The 16,723-nt window shown below is 40.9% G+C and overlaps 1 protein-coding gene across 1 annotated transcript; it reads left to right on the top strand.

Annotated features, from left to right (window-relative positions):
* Positions 1 to 2,443: 2,443 nt before the first annotated feature.
* On the top strand, positions 2,444 to 3,912 carry LOC120718254. The gene is made up of 2 exons (XM_040006692.1): positions 2,444 to 3,291; positions 3,625 to 3,912. The coding sequence occupies exons 1-2, from the start codon at positions 2,590 to 2,592 to the stop codon at positions 3,910 to 3,912; spliced, it is 990 nt and encodes a 329-aa protein (XP_039862626.1). The 5' UTR covers positions 2,444 to 2,589.
* The last annotated feature ends 12,811 nt before the right edge of the window (positions 3,913 to 16,723 follow it).

Below are 16,723 nucleotides of genomic sequence, written 5' to 3'. Positions count from 1 at the left end.
TCACATCTTTTGGTTTACAAGGTTACAAAACTCAGTTCACAACTATGCACAGACAAAGGGGGTTTCCTAACGCAGTCAGCTGCTCATTGACAGCTTACAAAGCGCCTCAGGCAGAACAGAGATGGACTGGATGTCAAACAAGTCCATATGCGTGAGCAGGCAGACGAGCGAATACTTTTGGCAGTATCGCGCAGCTGCCTTTTTTCGGTTCCGTGTTGTAGGTCTTTATAACTCATTACTATAATGTTATACAAACACTCTTCGTGATTGTCATTGGTCAAAATAAACTTAACTTGAACTCTGGTCGCACTGAGGACAAAACAATGGCAAATAGATCACGGTTACACTAATAGCTTGCGCAGCCTAGCATGCTAGCAAGGCTAAAATGCTAAGCTACTATAAGCCTAGTCCTTCCATTGGTTACGTTAATACAGTTGCATTGTTTCCCATTAGTTAAACCTTGTCTAAGAAATTACAAAACTAGTGGGACGTGTCAACAGTTTAATATTTTCTGGATGTTCATGAGAAACCGTGAACGTTGTTGCTACCGTCAGCGATGCTAACGAGCAGCTAGCTGAGGTACAACGATTACCTGAAGTCCGACTGGAGTCCTCTATAATCCCGAGTGAAGAGAAAACTCCTTACTAACGTTCCCATTTCTTTAACTAATTTAATGCTCAAATCTGGTGTATAATCTTTTTTTCTATTTGTATTTAACTTTTATTCAGCTTCCTTCTCTTACTCTGTTCCCAACTCACCCTGACAAGGAAAGAAAGGCAGGAAATAGACGAGGGTCAGGAAGCCGTGTGTTTCTTTCACGTTAAAGCAAATTAATTGCTCTGTAATAATAACAACCAGCCGGTCGCGTCTCTTATAGCAGATAACGTTACACCGAGTAAATTATACTTTAATCCACTGATAAACTGCATGAAGTCAGTGTGTAATGTGGATGTGGTCACAGCAGGCAAATTACAGTCAAGGGGACGTCCCCTAGACTGTAATTTGTGTGTAAAATTCCCTTAAAAGGTTCTCTAAAATGCAACTCTTATTAATTCAACCCTGTTGCCCACATTATGAGAGGAAGACAAAATGGTATATTCCTATTCCGTTATTTATAGAACTACATTTGTCTTTGATTTTTGTAGTCCACAACAACTCCTTGTTTTTCCAGAGAAAACACACAAAACACTGATTTTCAACCCTGTTCCATGAAAGACAGCCATTACAAACATGTTAAAACCATGTAAAATATTGTTAAACAGCATTTCTGTGCTTCACAGAGCACCTAATCTATAATTAAAACAAATATATCCTTTGAGTGCAGTATGGTGGAGCAGTCCTGAGTTCAATTCCACCATCAGGCCAGTGTCTTGGCCATTTTTAAAAAAGAAAATAATGTCAGTATTTATTTTCAAATCTGCACACAGTAGCTGAGTGTCTCTTTATTTATTGCAGGCCCAACTGGTGGTGAAGCTGCTCCCTCAGGTGTCGATGCAACCTCAAAATCATATTAGGGAAATTTACAATACTGCTATTTATGCTGATATGTAAAGACTAAAAAATACTCTAATTCAAAGTGTGAAACAACTGAAACAAGATCCCAGCAGCTACATTATAAAACAATAGTAGCGAGTTTTCCCTGGAAATGTATATCATGACAGCTTCACGCTTTAGTTTGACAATAAACACAAGAACGTAACCTTGTAGCTGCAGAATAACTGACAAATATATCTGGGATTTTGATCATTTTGACTAACTGTGAAACCGCATCAGTAAATTACAGTTCAAATGAGGCGAAGCTATGAGGCTTTGACTCATTTGTTTACTCTTGAATCAGCTCGTATTTCTCCTCGCGTACTTTAATAGTCTGATAAGACAAACACATTTATGCCTTTGTTATTAGGCAAAGGTATGCATTTATGGAGCTTTAACGTTTCTTTCCGCTCTTGGTGGCTCCCCTACTTTCACCGTCCAACAATAAAAACTAGCTAACCGGAGCGCAGCACGTCACTTTCCTTTTTCCCTTCCTTTTGCCTTTTTTGACCCGTTTCTACTAATAATCTTTATTACAGTGAATAAACACAATAAACTGCATGCATTTAAAGTAAAACGCAGCTGATTGTCACAGTTAAGTCAAAACATTTATTAGCACATTTAAAAACAGCAAGTATTGACTGTTGACCAAAGAGCTGTAGTCTAAAGAATAACATAACAGTACAATAGAGAAAGTCTCTATATTGTTCACGATTAAAGTCACACAGACGTTTTAATAAGAAGACATGCTATAATATAGTAATATAGACCGTAATACAGTCATTATTATTATTGTCATTGCTTCTGCGTGTGTTGTAATGTTATGATGAGGCTTCTGTTACATAAAAATATCATTATTTCCCTCTCCCCGGCAAAACTACGGTATGAGTATGAGTAACTCAGTGACTAGTGAAAACATTCGTGATGGCAGGAATGCACACTTCAAAGCCTGCTTCGGTAGGCGGTGCTGCCAGTGGGCGTTACTGCCTCTGCCTAAGTAACATTCTCCTTATTTAAAAGCGCACGAGCTAGACACTTTACCTCCTCATTCACAGGATGAAGGCTCTGAGCTTTTTGTGCATTCTTCTATTTTTATGCAGCGAGGTTTTCGGAAAGTTGATCCAAGCTCCTTATGGAGATGACGTTGAGTTTCTGCTGTCAGAGGAGTGCCTGAAGGGACGGGGAACACTGAATCTACGAAGGAATGATGCCAGCACGGAGCTGATCGCCTCCCTGGAAAACGTCTGGAAACCCGGACCACAACATTCACACCGCGTGAATCAAAGAGGGCTCTCTCTCATCCTGGACAACGCAGATCTGAACGACGAAGGGCTGTACGAGTTTACGTGCAACGGCAAAGACTTGGAAGCGATCAAGCTGGAAGTATTTGTCCCCTCTGAAGTTGATGTAACCGAGGGCGAGGATGCCACACTCCCGTGCCGCTCCGGCACCGCGGGCCAGTCCGTGAAATCTGCGCGCTGGAGGAAAAATGGAAACGCGGTGCTTCAGCTGGATGCTAAAACAGGGGGGATCACATACGGGGAAGACGTTGACACAAGCCGGGTGTCGATACCATCAGAGTGGGACCGACAAGCAGACCTGTCCCTCACCATAAAGGGAGTCCAGCAACAAGATGAAGGAGTTTATTACTGTGACATAGACAAGTGGGAGAGACACCGATATGCTGTCCGCCTGCGAGTCCACCCTCAACTCCCCACAGCAGCCGGTAGCACACCTCTGCCTACAACCACACCGACGGTAAGTACACCGACCACATTTAAATAGCTGCACACTGAACAGCAAACTTTGATGGCGCGTTATTGGCGCGTTTGGGGCATCTGAATCTGGCGCCATGCCAGATTTGCAGTCAGCGCTTCGGAGCAGTGAGTCAGTGTTTGAGTGGAGGACAGTGGGGTGATGTCACAGCACGCAGGCTTTCCACCAACACCTGAATTTGATGCCTTGCATAGTAGATAACATAACTGCACAGAAACATTTGTGTTTTTGGTTTGTTTAAATTTACGCTGGCTGAAACCTTCGCACAAACCACACTCACTAACATGTCTGGTTCCTGTTTTCTTGTCCTCACAGCCATCAGAGTCCTCTGATAGGACAGGGATCACAGTGATCACATTCCTTGTAACAGCAGCTGTAACATCTGGGATCGTTGGTCCTCTGGCTTTCCTCTTGGGCCGGAAACGGAGGAGAGAAACGAGAGACGAGGAGACCGGAGCCCAACTAAACGGGTGCCATACCACCAATAACGACCAGTCATCAGGAGATCAGCACGTCTCTACAAATGGCTTTAAAAGGCCACCTGATGCTCCAGAGGAAATTACCCTACTGCCTAATGATAATAACAAGAATAATAATGAATAAAAAATTAAATAAACATCTTTTTTAAATAAAGGAACTGGTTCTTTTACTTGGAGATGCTCATCAGTGTCTCCATGTCTTCCTATCGTGTCTAAATTCACCGTCTGTGTTTACATATATCAAGTTACACAGTATCTGCACACCAGTAACTTCAGTAACTTGGACCATAAAGAAAAACAAAACACAAACACACAAACTTTTGTGTTTTATTGATTTATTGGTGTTTTCTGCCAAGAGGAAATAATCCATTTATAAACCTCTTATAAGCTTTAATTTTAGATTATAGGTTGTAGGATGACTCTGAGGATGAGGTGGTGATGGAAAACTTCAGCGACCCAGAACGATCACAAGAGGGCAAAAAGCCACAGGAAACAAAAGCTCATCGCATCTGTTCTGGAACATTTAGACTTAATGAGAAAATATTTCAAAGAATCAAATATGGACAAGCATAAGTAAAGTTTGGGATTTTCTTTCTGTAGTATGGTTTCTTGGTAAGCTTGTCCTTGCTAAAGCTGTGAATCTCGTTCATTCACTTATTCATATTTAAATAAAAATTCCCAGTAGAAGGAGCACATTATGGCAGGTGGGACTCGTGCTCTCCTCAATTTCCAGAGGAAGTAGAAGCGAGTTTGAGCCTCCTTGGCCAGCGATGTGGTGCTGTGAGACGGAGAGGTCCTCGTTCAAGCTACGAACAGGCAGTAATTTAACAGCTATAAATCAGGAGGAGAAACGATCTCAAACATGAGGTTACAGCCAGCATCTCTGATGGATATAAGAGGTTTTATTTGCTGACAAACTGATTAAATTGTCTAAACTGTAGAAATTAGGAAACACAGACAAGAATGATTCTTTTTCCCTTTGAATGCCTCTGTGGAGAGTTTCCCAGTGTAGCCCAACAAAGACAAAGGTTATTGGAGGCAAATGGTTCAGGAAACACCGAGGCTGTTACACACTGGGAGAAAGTGTCTGGACCTGATCCAGGCTGTTCATGAATCAAAAGCAAATGAACAGACACGCTCGTTTTAATCCTCATTTCCTGAATATTCCTTCAGGAAAGACAAAATAATGCTCGTGTTGTAAAATGACCAACGCTTTCATGACAGCGCAACCAAATGCAGGACACAGAGGCAGATAAAGTCAAATTAAAACATTTATTGGCTTTAAATAAAAGTGTGAATCTACACAAAGTTCACCAAAACAGGGTGAATTCAATTAATCACCTGATAAGGATTTTCAGATACAGCTAAATAATACAGCTACTTTATTTCCATAAAACCCTCCCTGTCATATTTATTTTAAAAAAGGGTTTTTTAAGGTACTTTTCATTAAGAAGTCAGAAACTATTTTCAGTCAGCATTAAGGACCCCAACACAGATCACCACTTTACAGACTTTTTATCACCATGTAAATATGCAAAAAAACCAGCTTTGTGATTCATTGTTGACACTGGTGCTTCTTCTGCCCATGACTGTAGTGAACATCAGGCTCTGGCTGTTCAGTCAGGTCCAATAGAGCAGGGGTGTCAAACTCAAGGCACACTTTAGGTCGCGGGCCAAACAAGATAAACATTTATTGAACACTAAAACAATGTTTTTTAAACATAAATAGGAATAAAAACAGACAGGAACATTATTCCAGATTAAATAAACTTAAAAAAAGAAACTTTAACTTTAAATATTTTGTTCTTCATAAAAATATATCCTGTCAAAATTATGCAAGTTAGAAATATGAACATGCTGCCAAAAACCCAGAAAAAATAAATGAAAGCAAACACAAGGTTGGAGCCGCATGTAGACGGAGCTGGGCGTTGCTTCAGGAGTGGAACTAATAAACTCTTCGGGCCATTCAGTGTCGTACTTTGCCTTGAGTGTACCATTACACTGCAGCTCCATCTGAATCCTGCACAGGTGCAGTTCAGCAAAGTCCGCTGACTTGGTTCAACATTACTTGGCAACAGGGAAAGTGAGGCAGGTTGCACTGGTGCATTTGTGACAGCATCACTTGAAATGCCTTCACCGCATCATACATGCCATGTCCATGAACTGACAGGTTTCCTTGCTGAGCTCAAAAACTCTATTGAGAACTTTTATCCCAACTCAGCCAGCGGACCTCTATATGAGAGGAATGTCGGCAAACTCTGAATCTATTTCCCACATAAAAGACTGAAATTGACGGTGATTTAAACTTTTAGCTCAGACAAAATTTACGGTTTGCGTTACGGTGATCATTACATGCTCCATTTTTAGGACTTTACCACACAGCCTTCCCTGGTGTGTGATGCAGTGATATGCTATTAACTCACCGGTACATTTCTCCTCCTGCATCTTTACTCGCATCCTGCTGACTAGTCCGCTTTTTTCACCGCACAACACCGGCGCTCCATCTGTTGTAAGTCCAACAAGTTTGTCCCAGGGCAGTTTCATGTCGGTTACACTTTGACATACGTTTTAAAAAATGTCTTTCCCTGTCGTTGTCCCGTGCATCGATTTAATGTTCAATATTTCCTCTCCACGGATGAAGATGGCCAGCTGTGCAATGTCCATCATGTCTATACTTTCATCCACAGCAAGAGAGTATGCAATAAAGTTTTTGCTTCTTTCACACAACTGTGTTCTTAAATCAGTGGCCATCTCACAAACCCGATCAGCAATCGTATTTCTGCTCAGGCTCACATTTGCCAAAATCTGCGTTTTGTCTGGACACAAAACGTCACACACCTCCATCATGCAGCTCTTCAGAGTGGTACCGGGCTGATGTGCCTTTCTCCTCTGCTACAATAAAACTTGCTTTCACAACAGCTTCACTTTGTGATTTTGCTCTGGTGAAAAACGTCTGCTGAAATGTCAGATTCTTCTTCATTCTTCTACTTTCTTTATTTTCTGCTCTGCATTTAGGTTTTTCAGCTTATCCTGACGTTTTGTCTCGTCTTAAATTAAATTCCTTAATTACAGCCACGATAGCTCCACTAATAAGACACACGGGTTTACCAGCATGTCTGTAAACATATATTCAGTCACCCACTGGCACTGAAAGGCTCTGCTTTCAGAATCAACTTTTCTCTCCACCATTGTGAGGAGCTAGCTTCGCAAAAAGTTTGACTTGATTGATGCGGGAATGTTCCCAGTTAGCCTAGCGTTCAGCAAGGAGGCTGCAGTGCTGCATTATGGGATCTGTAGTTTGTACATTTTTAGCGCCTCATATCGCCGGGCCATGCATAACAATAATAGTACGTCTATATAAAATGATCTCGCGGGCCGGATATAAATGTACGCCGGGCTGGATGTGGCCCGCGGGCCTTGACTTTGACACATGTGCAATAGAGGATATGCTGTGTGAGGGAAGCTCTTCACTGATCTTCCATTTGTAAGAGTAGCTCAGGATCAGCAGCTGTTCTGCTTTGCCTCAGTAAATGCTGTCACTCAAACTATCCAACCAATCAGGGTTTACATCATTACAACCACAGCAGCAGCAGCAGCAGCAGCAGCAGCAGCAGCGGCGGCAGGTACAAATGACCTCTGAGTGCATACAGACTAAACATGACATTAACATTTCCTCTAACACACTCACCTCTTCAACATCAAGTGACCGCAAAGTGGAAAAGGAGACCAGCTGCAGAGCAGAGTGATGGTGAACACTGGAAAAAAGAAAAATACATTTTATCTGTTTAATTTAATCCCCATTTATTCATATTTACACAGGATTTTAGATGTGACATAATATGAGATAAACATTAACAGTGACGGCTGACCTCAGAAAGTCAGACGGGGGACTTTCATCCTCCAGTTGTTCACCATGGTGACCGATTTATGGCCCCACAAGTCACAGAAGCACAAAGAGGGGGTCAGGATTCAGATCGAAACTCCTGCAACAAACAAACTTGTGTGAATCTGAAGTGTTTGTCGGAAAACTGAAATGAGGAACAACACAAACAGGACCTGATGAAACTGCAAGAATGAAACATGTAAACCAGCTTAGAGCCGAGCTCGGCTTTGGACCAAAACACAAAGCAAGTAGTGAGAACAGCAGATCAGACCTTAATGTGACCCAGTGGGTCATTTGTGAGCACAGCTGTATAGTTAAAGAGTGTGGTCTGCTATTTTAATATGGTTTAATATTGTGTTCCCAGCCCAAGGTCGACGAGCTTCGTGGCAAGTTTGAGGGGATGATGGTGAAAGAAACACTCCACTCCTTCATTCTCAGGATGCATCCTTGGAGCTATTTCCCCGTTCTTATTTTTATCAGCCAAGAAGTATTTGGAAATTTGATCCAAGCTCCTAAATCTGGGGATTTCTTTAAAGTAACTGTGGAAGAAGGACAATCTGCATTACCGTGTTACTTTCCAATAACCAATAAATCTGTGTCTGCAAGGTGGGAGAAAAAAAAAACGCAGGTTGTAGTTGAGCGAAATTCCTACGAAGACGAAAGAAACTGAATTGATGGCCGATTCTCTGTGTCACCTGACTGGGTCGGTGATGGAAGTTTTTTTTTAACAGTGAAACAGGTTAAGAAAGAAGATTGAGGACGTGAAAAAATGAGGGGTGTCTCCTGTCGTGAGGCTGAAGGTCAACAAGAGAGCATCGGTAAGTAAAATGGTAAATGGCCTGTATTTATATAGCGCCTTACTAGTCCCTAAGGACCCCAAAGCGCTTTACACATCCATTCACACACACATTCACACACTGGTGATGGCAAGCTACATTGTAACCACAGCCACCCTGGGGCGCACTGACAGAGGCGAGTAGCCATATCCTCTCTTTTTAGAGCCGGATTTGACATTAGACCAGTATGAGGGAGTATCAGTGCCACAAATAGGCCTACATAAAAAAAAAAAAAAAAAAAAAACCTGTATCCGTTTTGCAATTAAAATCGAAATAGTAGTAAGATGGAATGTGGAGAATGCAGTCGCCCTTTCAAGCCAAACTACTAACACGGCCCCCATCTACAAACACTTAATATATATTTTCTTTATGCTTAGAGCACGATGACCTTGAGGCGTCGTGACACGTAATTTCTTGGGTGTCTGTCTGGAATATGCCGAAACAAGGGATGTTGTGTGTGTGTGTGTGTGTGTGTGTGTGTGTGTGTGTGTGTGTGTGTGTGTGTGTGTGTGTGTGTGTGTGTGTGTGTGTGTTGCCACACGTTAATCTCTGAATCGGTTTTATGAAGTTTAGTATAAGGAATTCATATTGATTTGCATTTTATTCAGTTTAATCTTCAAGTCTACATTTCTGAAACATGTTTTGAGTATTGTGTTTTTTGCGATTTTGTTAAAGGCCTTTAGACTGCACGGGGCAAGATGCAAAATCCTTTTTCTTTTATGTAACAAAAGCGAACAAGCTTTACTAAAATCGCTGAGCTTACATCAGTAAATCTAACGAGGAGAACAGTATGGCGTTATTTGCAGAGTGTGCGGGACAGACACAGGTCCTCCAGTTGGCTCTGTGCAGCAGACAGGCTTAAAGAAACTGTGAGAAGAACAATGGATAGTCTCCCACTGACTGTACAAATATAGATGTATTTTTTAGTTGTTAATTATCTGACGAGTCGCTGTGATTTTGACGACGGAGATTTGCTGTTTCATTTTTCATAACTGAGAAAGCTGACAACCGGCTCATTTGCATACTAACAGTGATTGGCTGTTTAGCTGGGGGGAGGGTGGGTGCTGTGTAAGCCTGCACACACGAGCACGGAGGAGAAAAGCCTATGGGCTCAAAATGTGGTCATAAATATTTTGTACTTGTAAAAAAGATTTGTGTGTGTAAAAAAGATTTGTGTGTGCGTAAAAAAGATTTGTATGTGTAAAAAGAATTTGTGTGTGCGTAAAAAAGATTTGTATGTGTAAAAAAGATTTGTGTGTGCGTAAAAAAGATTTGTGTGTGTGTAAAAAAGATTTGTGTGTGCGTAAAAAAGATTTGTGTGTGGACTTAGAAAAAAAACCCCTGCAAGTTACAAGTACGGATTTTTGACCCTATTTTTCTTCCTTTCATCTGATTGGTCAATGTCATGTCAATCACAAATGTAACAATCCAATCAGAGAACAGATGGGTTTGGCTGTTGAGGGGCGCTTTTTTTGAACTGCAGGTCTTTGAAGGGAATAAATGCCCTTTTACATGCCAACCCAGCGTTTTCCTTCATCACCAAGAAGGAAAACAGTCTGTGGTCGTCCGAGTTTGGTGATTTTTGTGTCACAGGACTACATGTTTAATGCAGGGACTTCCACAGCCTTTTCAACAGCGCTGCGGACCGCGGGGTGGGGGCGGGCAGTGTTTTGGAAATGACAGTCTTCATTACAAAGCTTTCTTCGTTATGAATTAGCATACATGTTTTTATTGAACATTTGAAGAACTAGCAAAAAAAACCAAACTCTTGTAGAGGACATAAAGTCAGAGATAGAAAAGACAAGGAGCAGGTGCATCTAGTACAGGTAGAGCTGCTGCAAAAACCCACAGAGCCCAGCAGCCAGCGTAACAAATTCTGGATCCTTTGCTTTTAGTTAGCATTAGCAGCGTATCCTGCATCCGATGTGAAAGGACTTTTATGCTGCGCACTGTGACTCATAGCAATGTTCCTGGGTCAGCCCTGACTTTGTGTTAAACTAATCCTAAAGTAATAATGTTATTTCTAACCACTGATATACCACAACTTTATCCTTTCAACAGCTACTGAAAGTTAGGGGACCTAGCTGCTATCGGATATTTATATAGCGATCCTCCAGCTTCAAACTGTATCACCCTTCAAGGACCTGCAGTTCAAAACAGCGCCCCTCCGACAGCCAAACCCATCTGTTCTCTGATTGGATTGTTACATTTGTGATTGACATGACATTGACCAATCAGATGAAAGAAAGAAAAATAGGGTCAAAAATCCGTACTTGTAACTTGCAGGGGGGTTTTTTCTAAGTCCACACACAAATCTTTTTTACACATACAAATCTTTTTTACGCACACACAAATCTTTTTTACACATACAAATCTATTTTACGCACATACAAATCTTTTTTTACACATACAAATCTTTTTTAAGCACACACAAATTCTTTTTACACATACAAATCTTTTTTACGCACACACAAATCTTTTTTACACATACAAATCTTTTTTACAAGTACAAAATATTTATGACCACATTTTGAGCCCATAAAAAGCGAACGAGAGACCGAGGCCTCGTGAGCAGATTCAGAGTATGTGTATGGTAGGGGTAATGGTTATATTTGGACACAGCACCAAGGAGCTTTTATCAACATGTGTCTTGCCCCCGGAATTCAGATAATTATTTTATGCCCCCTTTTCTCTGGAGCCGACACAGAAACTCCAGCCGAACATCGACAAGAAACGCGAGTAGCTGCCAGCAGTAGAGGAATTTGGACTGCCAGCCTGGAGAAGTTTTGATTCCCGTCAGTCCTGTGGAGGAGAAGATTTGAAGTGTCGGCCTTGTGCTGGATGCTGGTGAACCACCCAGCGCAGATGCGTTACCTTCCTGCTCCTGCGCTCATTAGTTGCTGCAACCGGTTAAATATATTACTGCTAGCTGCATATTTTCAGCGTCTAAAAGCATACCCTCTGAATGTGTTTGAGGATGCAGGAAAGGGAATTCATATTAATATGTATTTTATTCCGTTCATTTAATCTTCAAGTTTGAATTTTTTTTTAAACATTCCATTAATAAGCCTTTTTTTATTTAACATTTTATCCAACTGCATGTATATTTATACAGACTGTCACTAAATAAACTATTCAATGAATGTCTGAGTAATTAATAATTACTTTAATAATTCATAATAAATATTCTTCAGTCTACATGCAGTCCTTCTGCTAACACCAGTGTTCCCGTGCTCTTCATGGAGCCTTCATCAAGTAACAATTCAACACGAAAAATAAAATGATAATTTTGAGAATAAAGTAGAAATTGTATTTCAGGTTGTTTTTTTAAAGTCGAAATGTGCAGATTGCAGTTGTTGTTTCCAGACGAACTGCCACGGCTCCTATACTCTATAAAAATTAATTTTGTAGATGACTTGATAAAACAAATTAATCAGCCGTCTTAAGATACATCCTCTTTACTGCACCAAGGTGTAACCATCGATAACCAGAGAAGGAGCGAGCATAAAGGGAGTAACCTTTTGTAAGTGGCAGCTAATTTTAAATGAGAAGTTTCTATCAGCTCAACAAACACCGACAAATTGAGGAAAGAGTGCGAGAGAACTTCACTCAGACGGAGAAAGACAAGGACAGGAGAACAGAGGTTATTTAGATGAGCACTGCTCAGGAGTATTTGATTAACTAGAAATTTAAAGTTTACCTGGAAAATCCTCATTTTATTTAAATTCAGATACTGGATCGATATGATGGGAAGTTGTGTTTTTTTTATATCGTGAAACGTTTTCAAAACAAACTGAGGTATGTATACTTTGTTATTCAAATACAAGCAGTTACAGGTTAATCTGGCAAACTGTGGTGAATTTACAGTAAAGCACCGTTTTACACTGTTGCACAGTGGAGACGCTGCTCATGGTCAGTGATGAGGCTTAAACCAATTCAACCTTTATACAGGCTGAAGTTTCTGGTATAAAGACGGTGTGAACAGTATACAGTCAGCACCTACAAAATCTCACTTTAACTCTTCACTTTACTCACTTTACTGTTTGTGGAGGCAAAGTGCACCTTTCAAGTATTTCAAACTTTATTTCGACTTAACAATGTCTGTCATGAGGTGTAATGGACAGACAACATAAATGCAGGGCACTGCAGGTCAAATGAGCTGTTCGTTCTTTTAAAAAGGCACAAACTCTGAACAAAGTCCAGACAGACAGGAATCCTATAAAGCACAGAAGTCACAGGGTGCTTGAACGAATCACCTGCCAAGGACAGAGAGGCAGACAGACTGTACAGGAGAAGAAAAAGTGGCCCCAACAACCCAGAACAGACCTTAATGAATGAATCTGATACTTTAATAAATTACTGTCAACAGCGTTTTTCCATTTTTCACGTTTCCACATTTCTGCTGCCCAGAATGACCTTCCCTCTGTTATAACAAGTTTACAACAATCAGCCAACAACAAAACAAAGTCTGATAATGAAAATGAGAATAATGCAGGTGCCAAAACATTACTCTGTCCATATTACTGATAAATAATATTAAAAATAGTAATAATGATGACACATTTTGGGCTGTTTGGTTCAATAGTATGTATGTGATGATCCACACTCATTTGGACTCAATTTAGAAAATAATAACTTCAAATTAAGACTCTTTAATATTTTTTAATGAACTAAAGATGACGTCACCCACAGTTTCCTTTGTCCTGTGCTGTTTATTTCTGTGAAGATCGTGCATGAAAAAAATGTCTCAGCACAGGCAGGATTTTCAGCTTCCAGCTTTTATTATAAGGAGAACAATCATATTTTCAGCACAGCTGCCTGATTCACAGTCATGACAAAGAGGAAAGCAGAAACAAAGAAGACGTAGCAGCCAGTGCAGAGGGAGAAGACAGCAATGACGTCTATCAGCAGGAGCAGCTGCAAGAAGCTGAAGTCCTCCATGAACTCCTACCAGGAGGTCCTGAAGCTGGACGTCCTCACTGCTCTGCAGGTTTATTAAGGAGGAGCTCTCCATCACCCTGAGACACACACAGAAACTAATTAGTCACATTTTTTTTTATATACTCTCTCCACCTCTGTATATCTATATATAGGTATACAGAGGTATACAGAGTAAACCAACCCGTTTCTCAACCTTGCTTTTGTCACTCACTTGTCAAATAATCAAGTACCCGTCCTTTATGTTAATAATAGGAGGATCATCCTCAGCTGATGTCAGGCTGCTGAGAAACTAACATCAGTTCATGAGGCAGGCAGCATCAGATCAAAACTCAAATGGGGTTTTGTGTTTACTTGTACTTGAATGAACTGATGCTCCTCAGCAGTTTATGCAAATAAAACCACATTTTAACTGTGTGTGAATGCACAGTATGTGCCAGCACACAACAAAGAGGTAATGAAGCCTTCATGCATAAATAGACTGAAGTGAACTGTACAGCTCTTAGAGAACGTCCAAAATGTCACTAAATTTTACCAATTTTATGTTAATGTAATGTAATGTCCAAACTGTGTGATTCATATCTATAGACTGCATTGACACTGCATTGATAGAATTGTGCCAATCAACCTGTGTTTCATGTTTCAACTGCACATTTTTTGGTTAAAAGTGAAACAAAGAAATTTAGAAATAAAGAAAAAAAGAAAAAAAAATTCTCAAAGAACTTCCTGAGAAAGTTAAAGCTGTTGCACTGTTTGAAATTCTGCAGTAAAATTGTAGCTTTCTAAGCCTAAAATGATGTTGTCAATTTTCTGAGATGAAAACTAAAGATTCAAGTAGCTGATTGGATTTCTCTAATTAACAACATCAGACACACTAACAAGAGCTTTCCAGTCTTTATAGACTGACTGTGTGGGATTTACTACAGAACTGGTGAGTGTAACACAAAGCATATGAACGATGCATGAGTGTAAAATGAGTGGAGTAACTGGTTAAATATATTTGATGGTGTCAGTCACGTGCACTGGCTCACACTTGTCTTCGAGGCAGGCTGGAACCTGAAGCATGGTTTACACTGTTTTGATTACAGGGATGTGGTTACGTGGTGACAGAGCAAAGTGAATGCTGTCACTGACTGATGATAACACTTCCTTCACACATGAATAGTCTGAGTAAGAGATTGCACACACCACTGAACTTCTGCAGCACTCCTCAATGACACTTAACTCCCTTATCAGCATCAGTGCGGTTTTTGCTTTTGTATTTTTTTATATTCTTTACTGACCTCTATCATTGTCTCTGACTGAAGCAGTCGTAAAAGGAAGGTGTCAAATCACTTTCAGTGTGATAGCAAACAGAGACTGAAGCAGAAAACCTGACTCAAAGAAGCAAGTGGAAATTTTACAGACACTAGAGGTGGGTTTCAATAATCGATTTTTAAATATAAATGTATTTTGCCAGAAACAGCAGAATCCCAGGCTAAAGCTCACAAAACTATTTCAACAACCACCAAACAGCTAAAACAGCTAATGAGAGCAGATACACGGATTCCACACAAAGACGTAAACACAATCAGTGAGATGTCTCCTTTCTCATTTGATGGCGTGTACACAGACACTCTGTTGGTGCTGAAAGCCGACAGCTCACTGATTCTGATGTGTCGGCGGGTCAGCGCTTTGTGTTTACGTCTTTTTTGCCCTCGATTGCCCAGTCTCTCTCCAACCAAACTGGACTGAACCAGCAGCAAAAGAAGATCCAAACTACGCTTCACATTAACATTGTCATAATTTCCTTCTTACTGTTGCTGTTTTGCTTCCATACACGATAAAAGTCACACTTCATGCAGAGCTCGCGGTCTCTCTCCTTGTACTTCAAGAAACTCAAATCTCTGTAACGTTTGTCCTGTAAAGCATCCACAGGACACGGGTGTGAGGACAGCAATACTTTTATTAATACTGTAGTTTTCAGTTCACTGGGACACAGTCACTCCGCTCTCTGCTGTCACGTCCGCTCTTCCGCCTCCGACTGTCACTGCCAACATATAAAGAGTGACAATCACCTTCACTTCTCAGCACACCTGTTCACCCCACCCCTGCGCCGCCCCGGGAGCTCACTGCGTCACCCCTCCTCTGCAGCCGGCCAGCGACCACACCCACGCCACACTCTTTTCTGCATTATTCGCTTGCTTATCACGCACCAGTCTACCGTTGTTTACAGTCCGCAACTGTTTTTTTATGACTTCTGACAAGATAGCCTCTTTCCTGCTGTTCAATACAATTGTAAAGTTTTAAATGATGCCAAAATGCAAAACGCTTGGCTGTGTCTCTAATTAAACCTCTGTAACTTTGCTCTGCTTCACTTCAGCAGCATCAGGTAATGTTCATATGTTGATTAATGGTTTTCTTCAGTTTTTGTTCTACTACAGAATATTGTTAAGGTTATCTGCTATAAAAAGCCAGGCCAGGAAAATCTCCTTCATCTTTTTCTGTGTTTTCTCTGATGAAGTCTCACAAGTGTCAGAACTGATGAATGATCAGAATGATAATATTTCTGACTGTCTGAGGCAAAATTTCCCCGATTCAAATCGTGGATCGAATCGATTCTAGAAACCAGTGACGATACAGAGCCCTAATCGAGACCTCGCAGAGGTTTCAGGTTTGTTCAGCCAGCTAGTGCAAAGAAGTGACACACACTTAAGAACTGAATCTCTTTAACAGTTAGATTACACTTTTGTCCTGGACGATGATATTACCTTACATGGCCATAGATAGAGATGTTTGTGCAATAGATGCAGGCAGAGCCACTCTGTGGCTGCAGAAACTGGCAGGGCAAACTGAGTCAGATTGAATGCACTGAGAGCTCAATCTATTCTTAGACTACAGAGTGAACTGAGTTTTCCTGCACATTTACATCAGCATATTAACCTTTTTGCTTTAACCTCTGCAGTTCACTCTCTCTCACTTTTTCTGAACTCGAAAATCTGCCTGCCGGATCTACTTTCCAGAGGAGGTGCACAGTGATATCAGGGATATGCACACTGTACTTTGGGGCGTGTCATAGCCCCCATCCCCTCTCTTCCACTCACCAGTTAAGAAAAGTAACCAATCAGGGTTCAGAAAAAAACAAAAAAAACAAAAAACAAAAAGGCACCGCCCATATGTGTCCTCCTGCTTCAGAGCAAAGAAACGCCCTACTCCTTCATTCTCAGGATGAATCCTTGGAGCTATTTCCCCGTTTTTATTGGTATAAGCCAAGTATTTGGAAAGTTGATCCAAGCTCC

The sequence above is a fragment of the Simochromis diagramma genome, unplaced genomic scaffold (genome assembly GCF_900408965.1).
Source record: "Simochromis diagramma unplaced genomic scaffold, fSimDia1.1 OVJJ01000524.1, whole genome shotgun sequence".
Lineage (NCBI taxonomy): Eukaryota > Metazoa > Chordata > Actinopteri > Cichliformes > Cichlidae > Simochromis > Simochromis diagramma.
The sequence above is the reverse complement of the archived record's forward strand: the minus strand, read 5'-3'. Positions and strand labels throughout refer to the sequence as shown.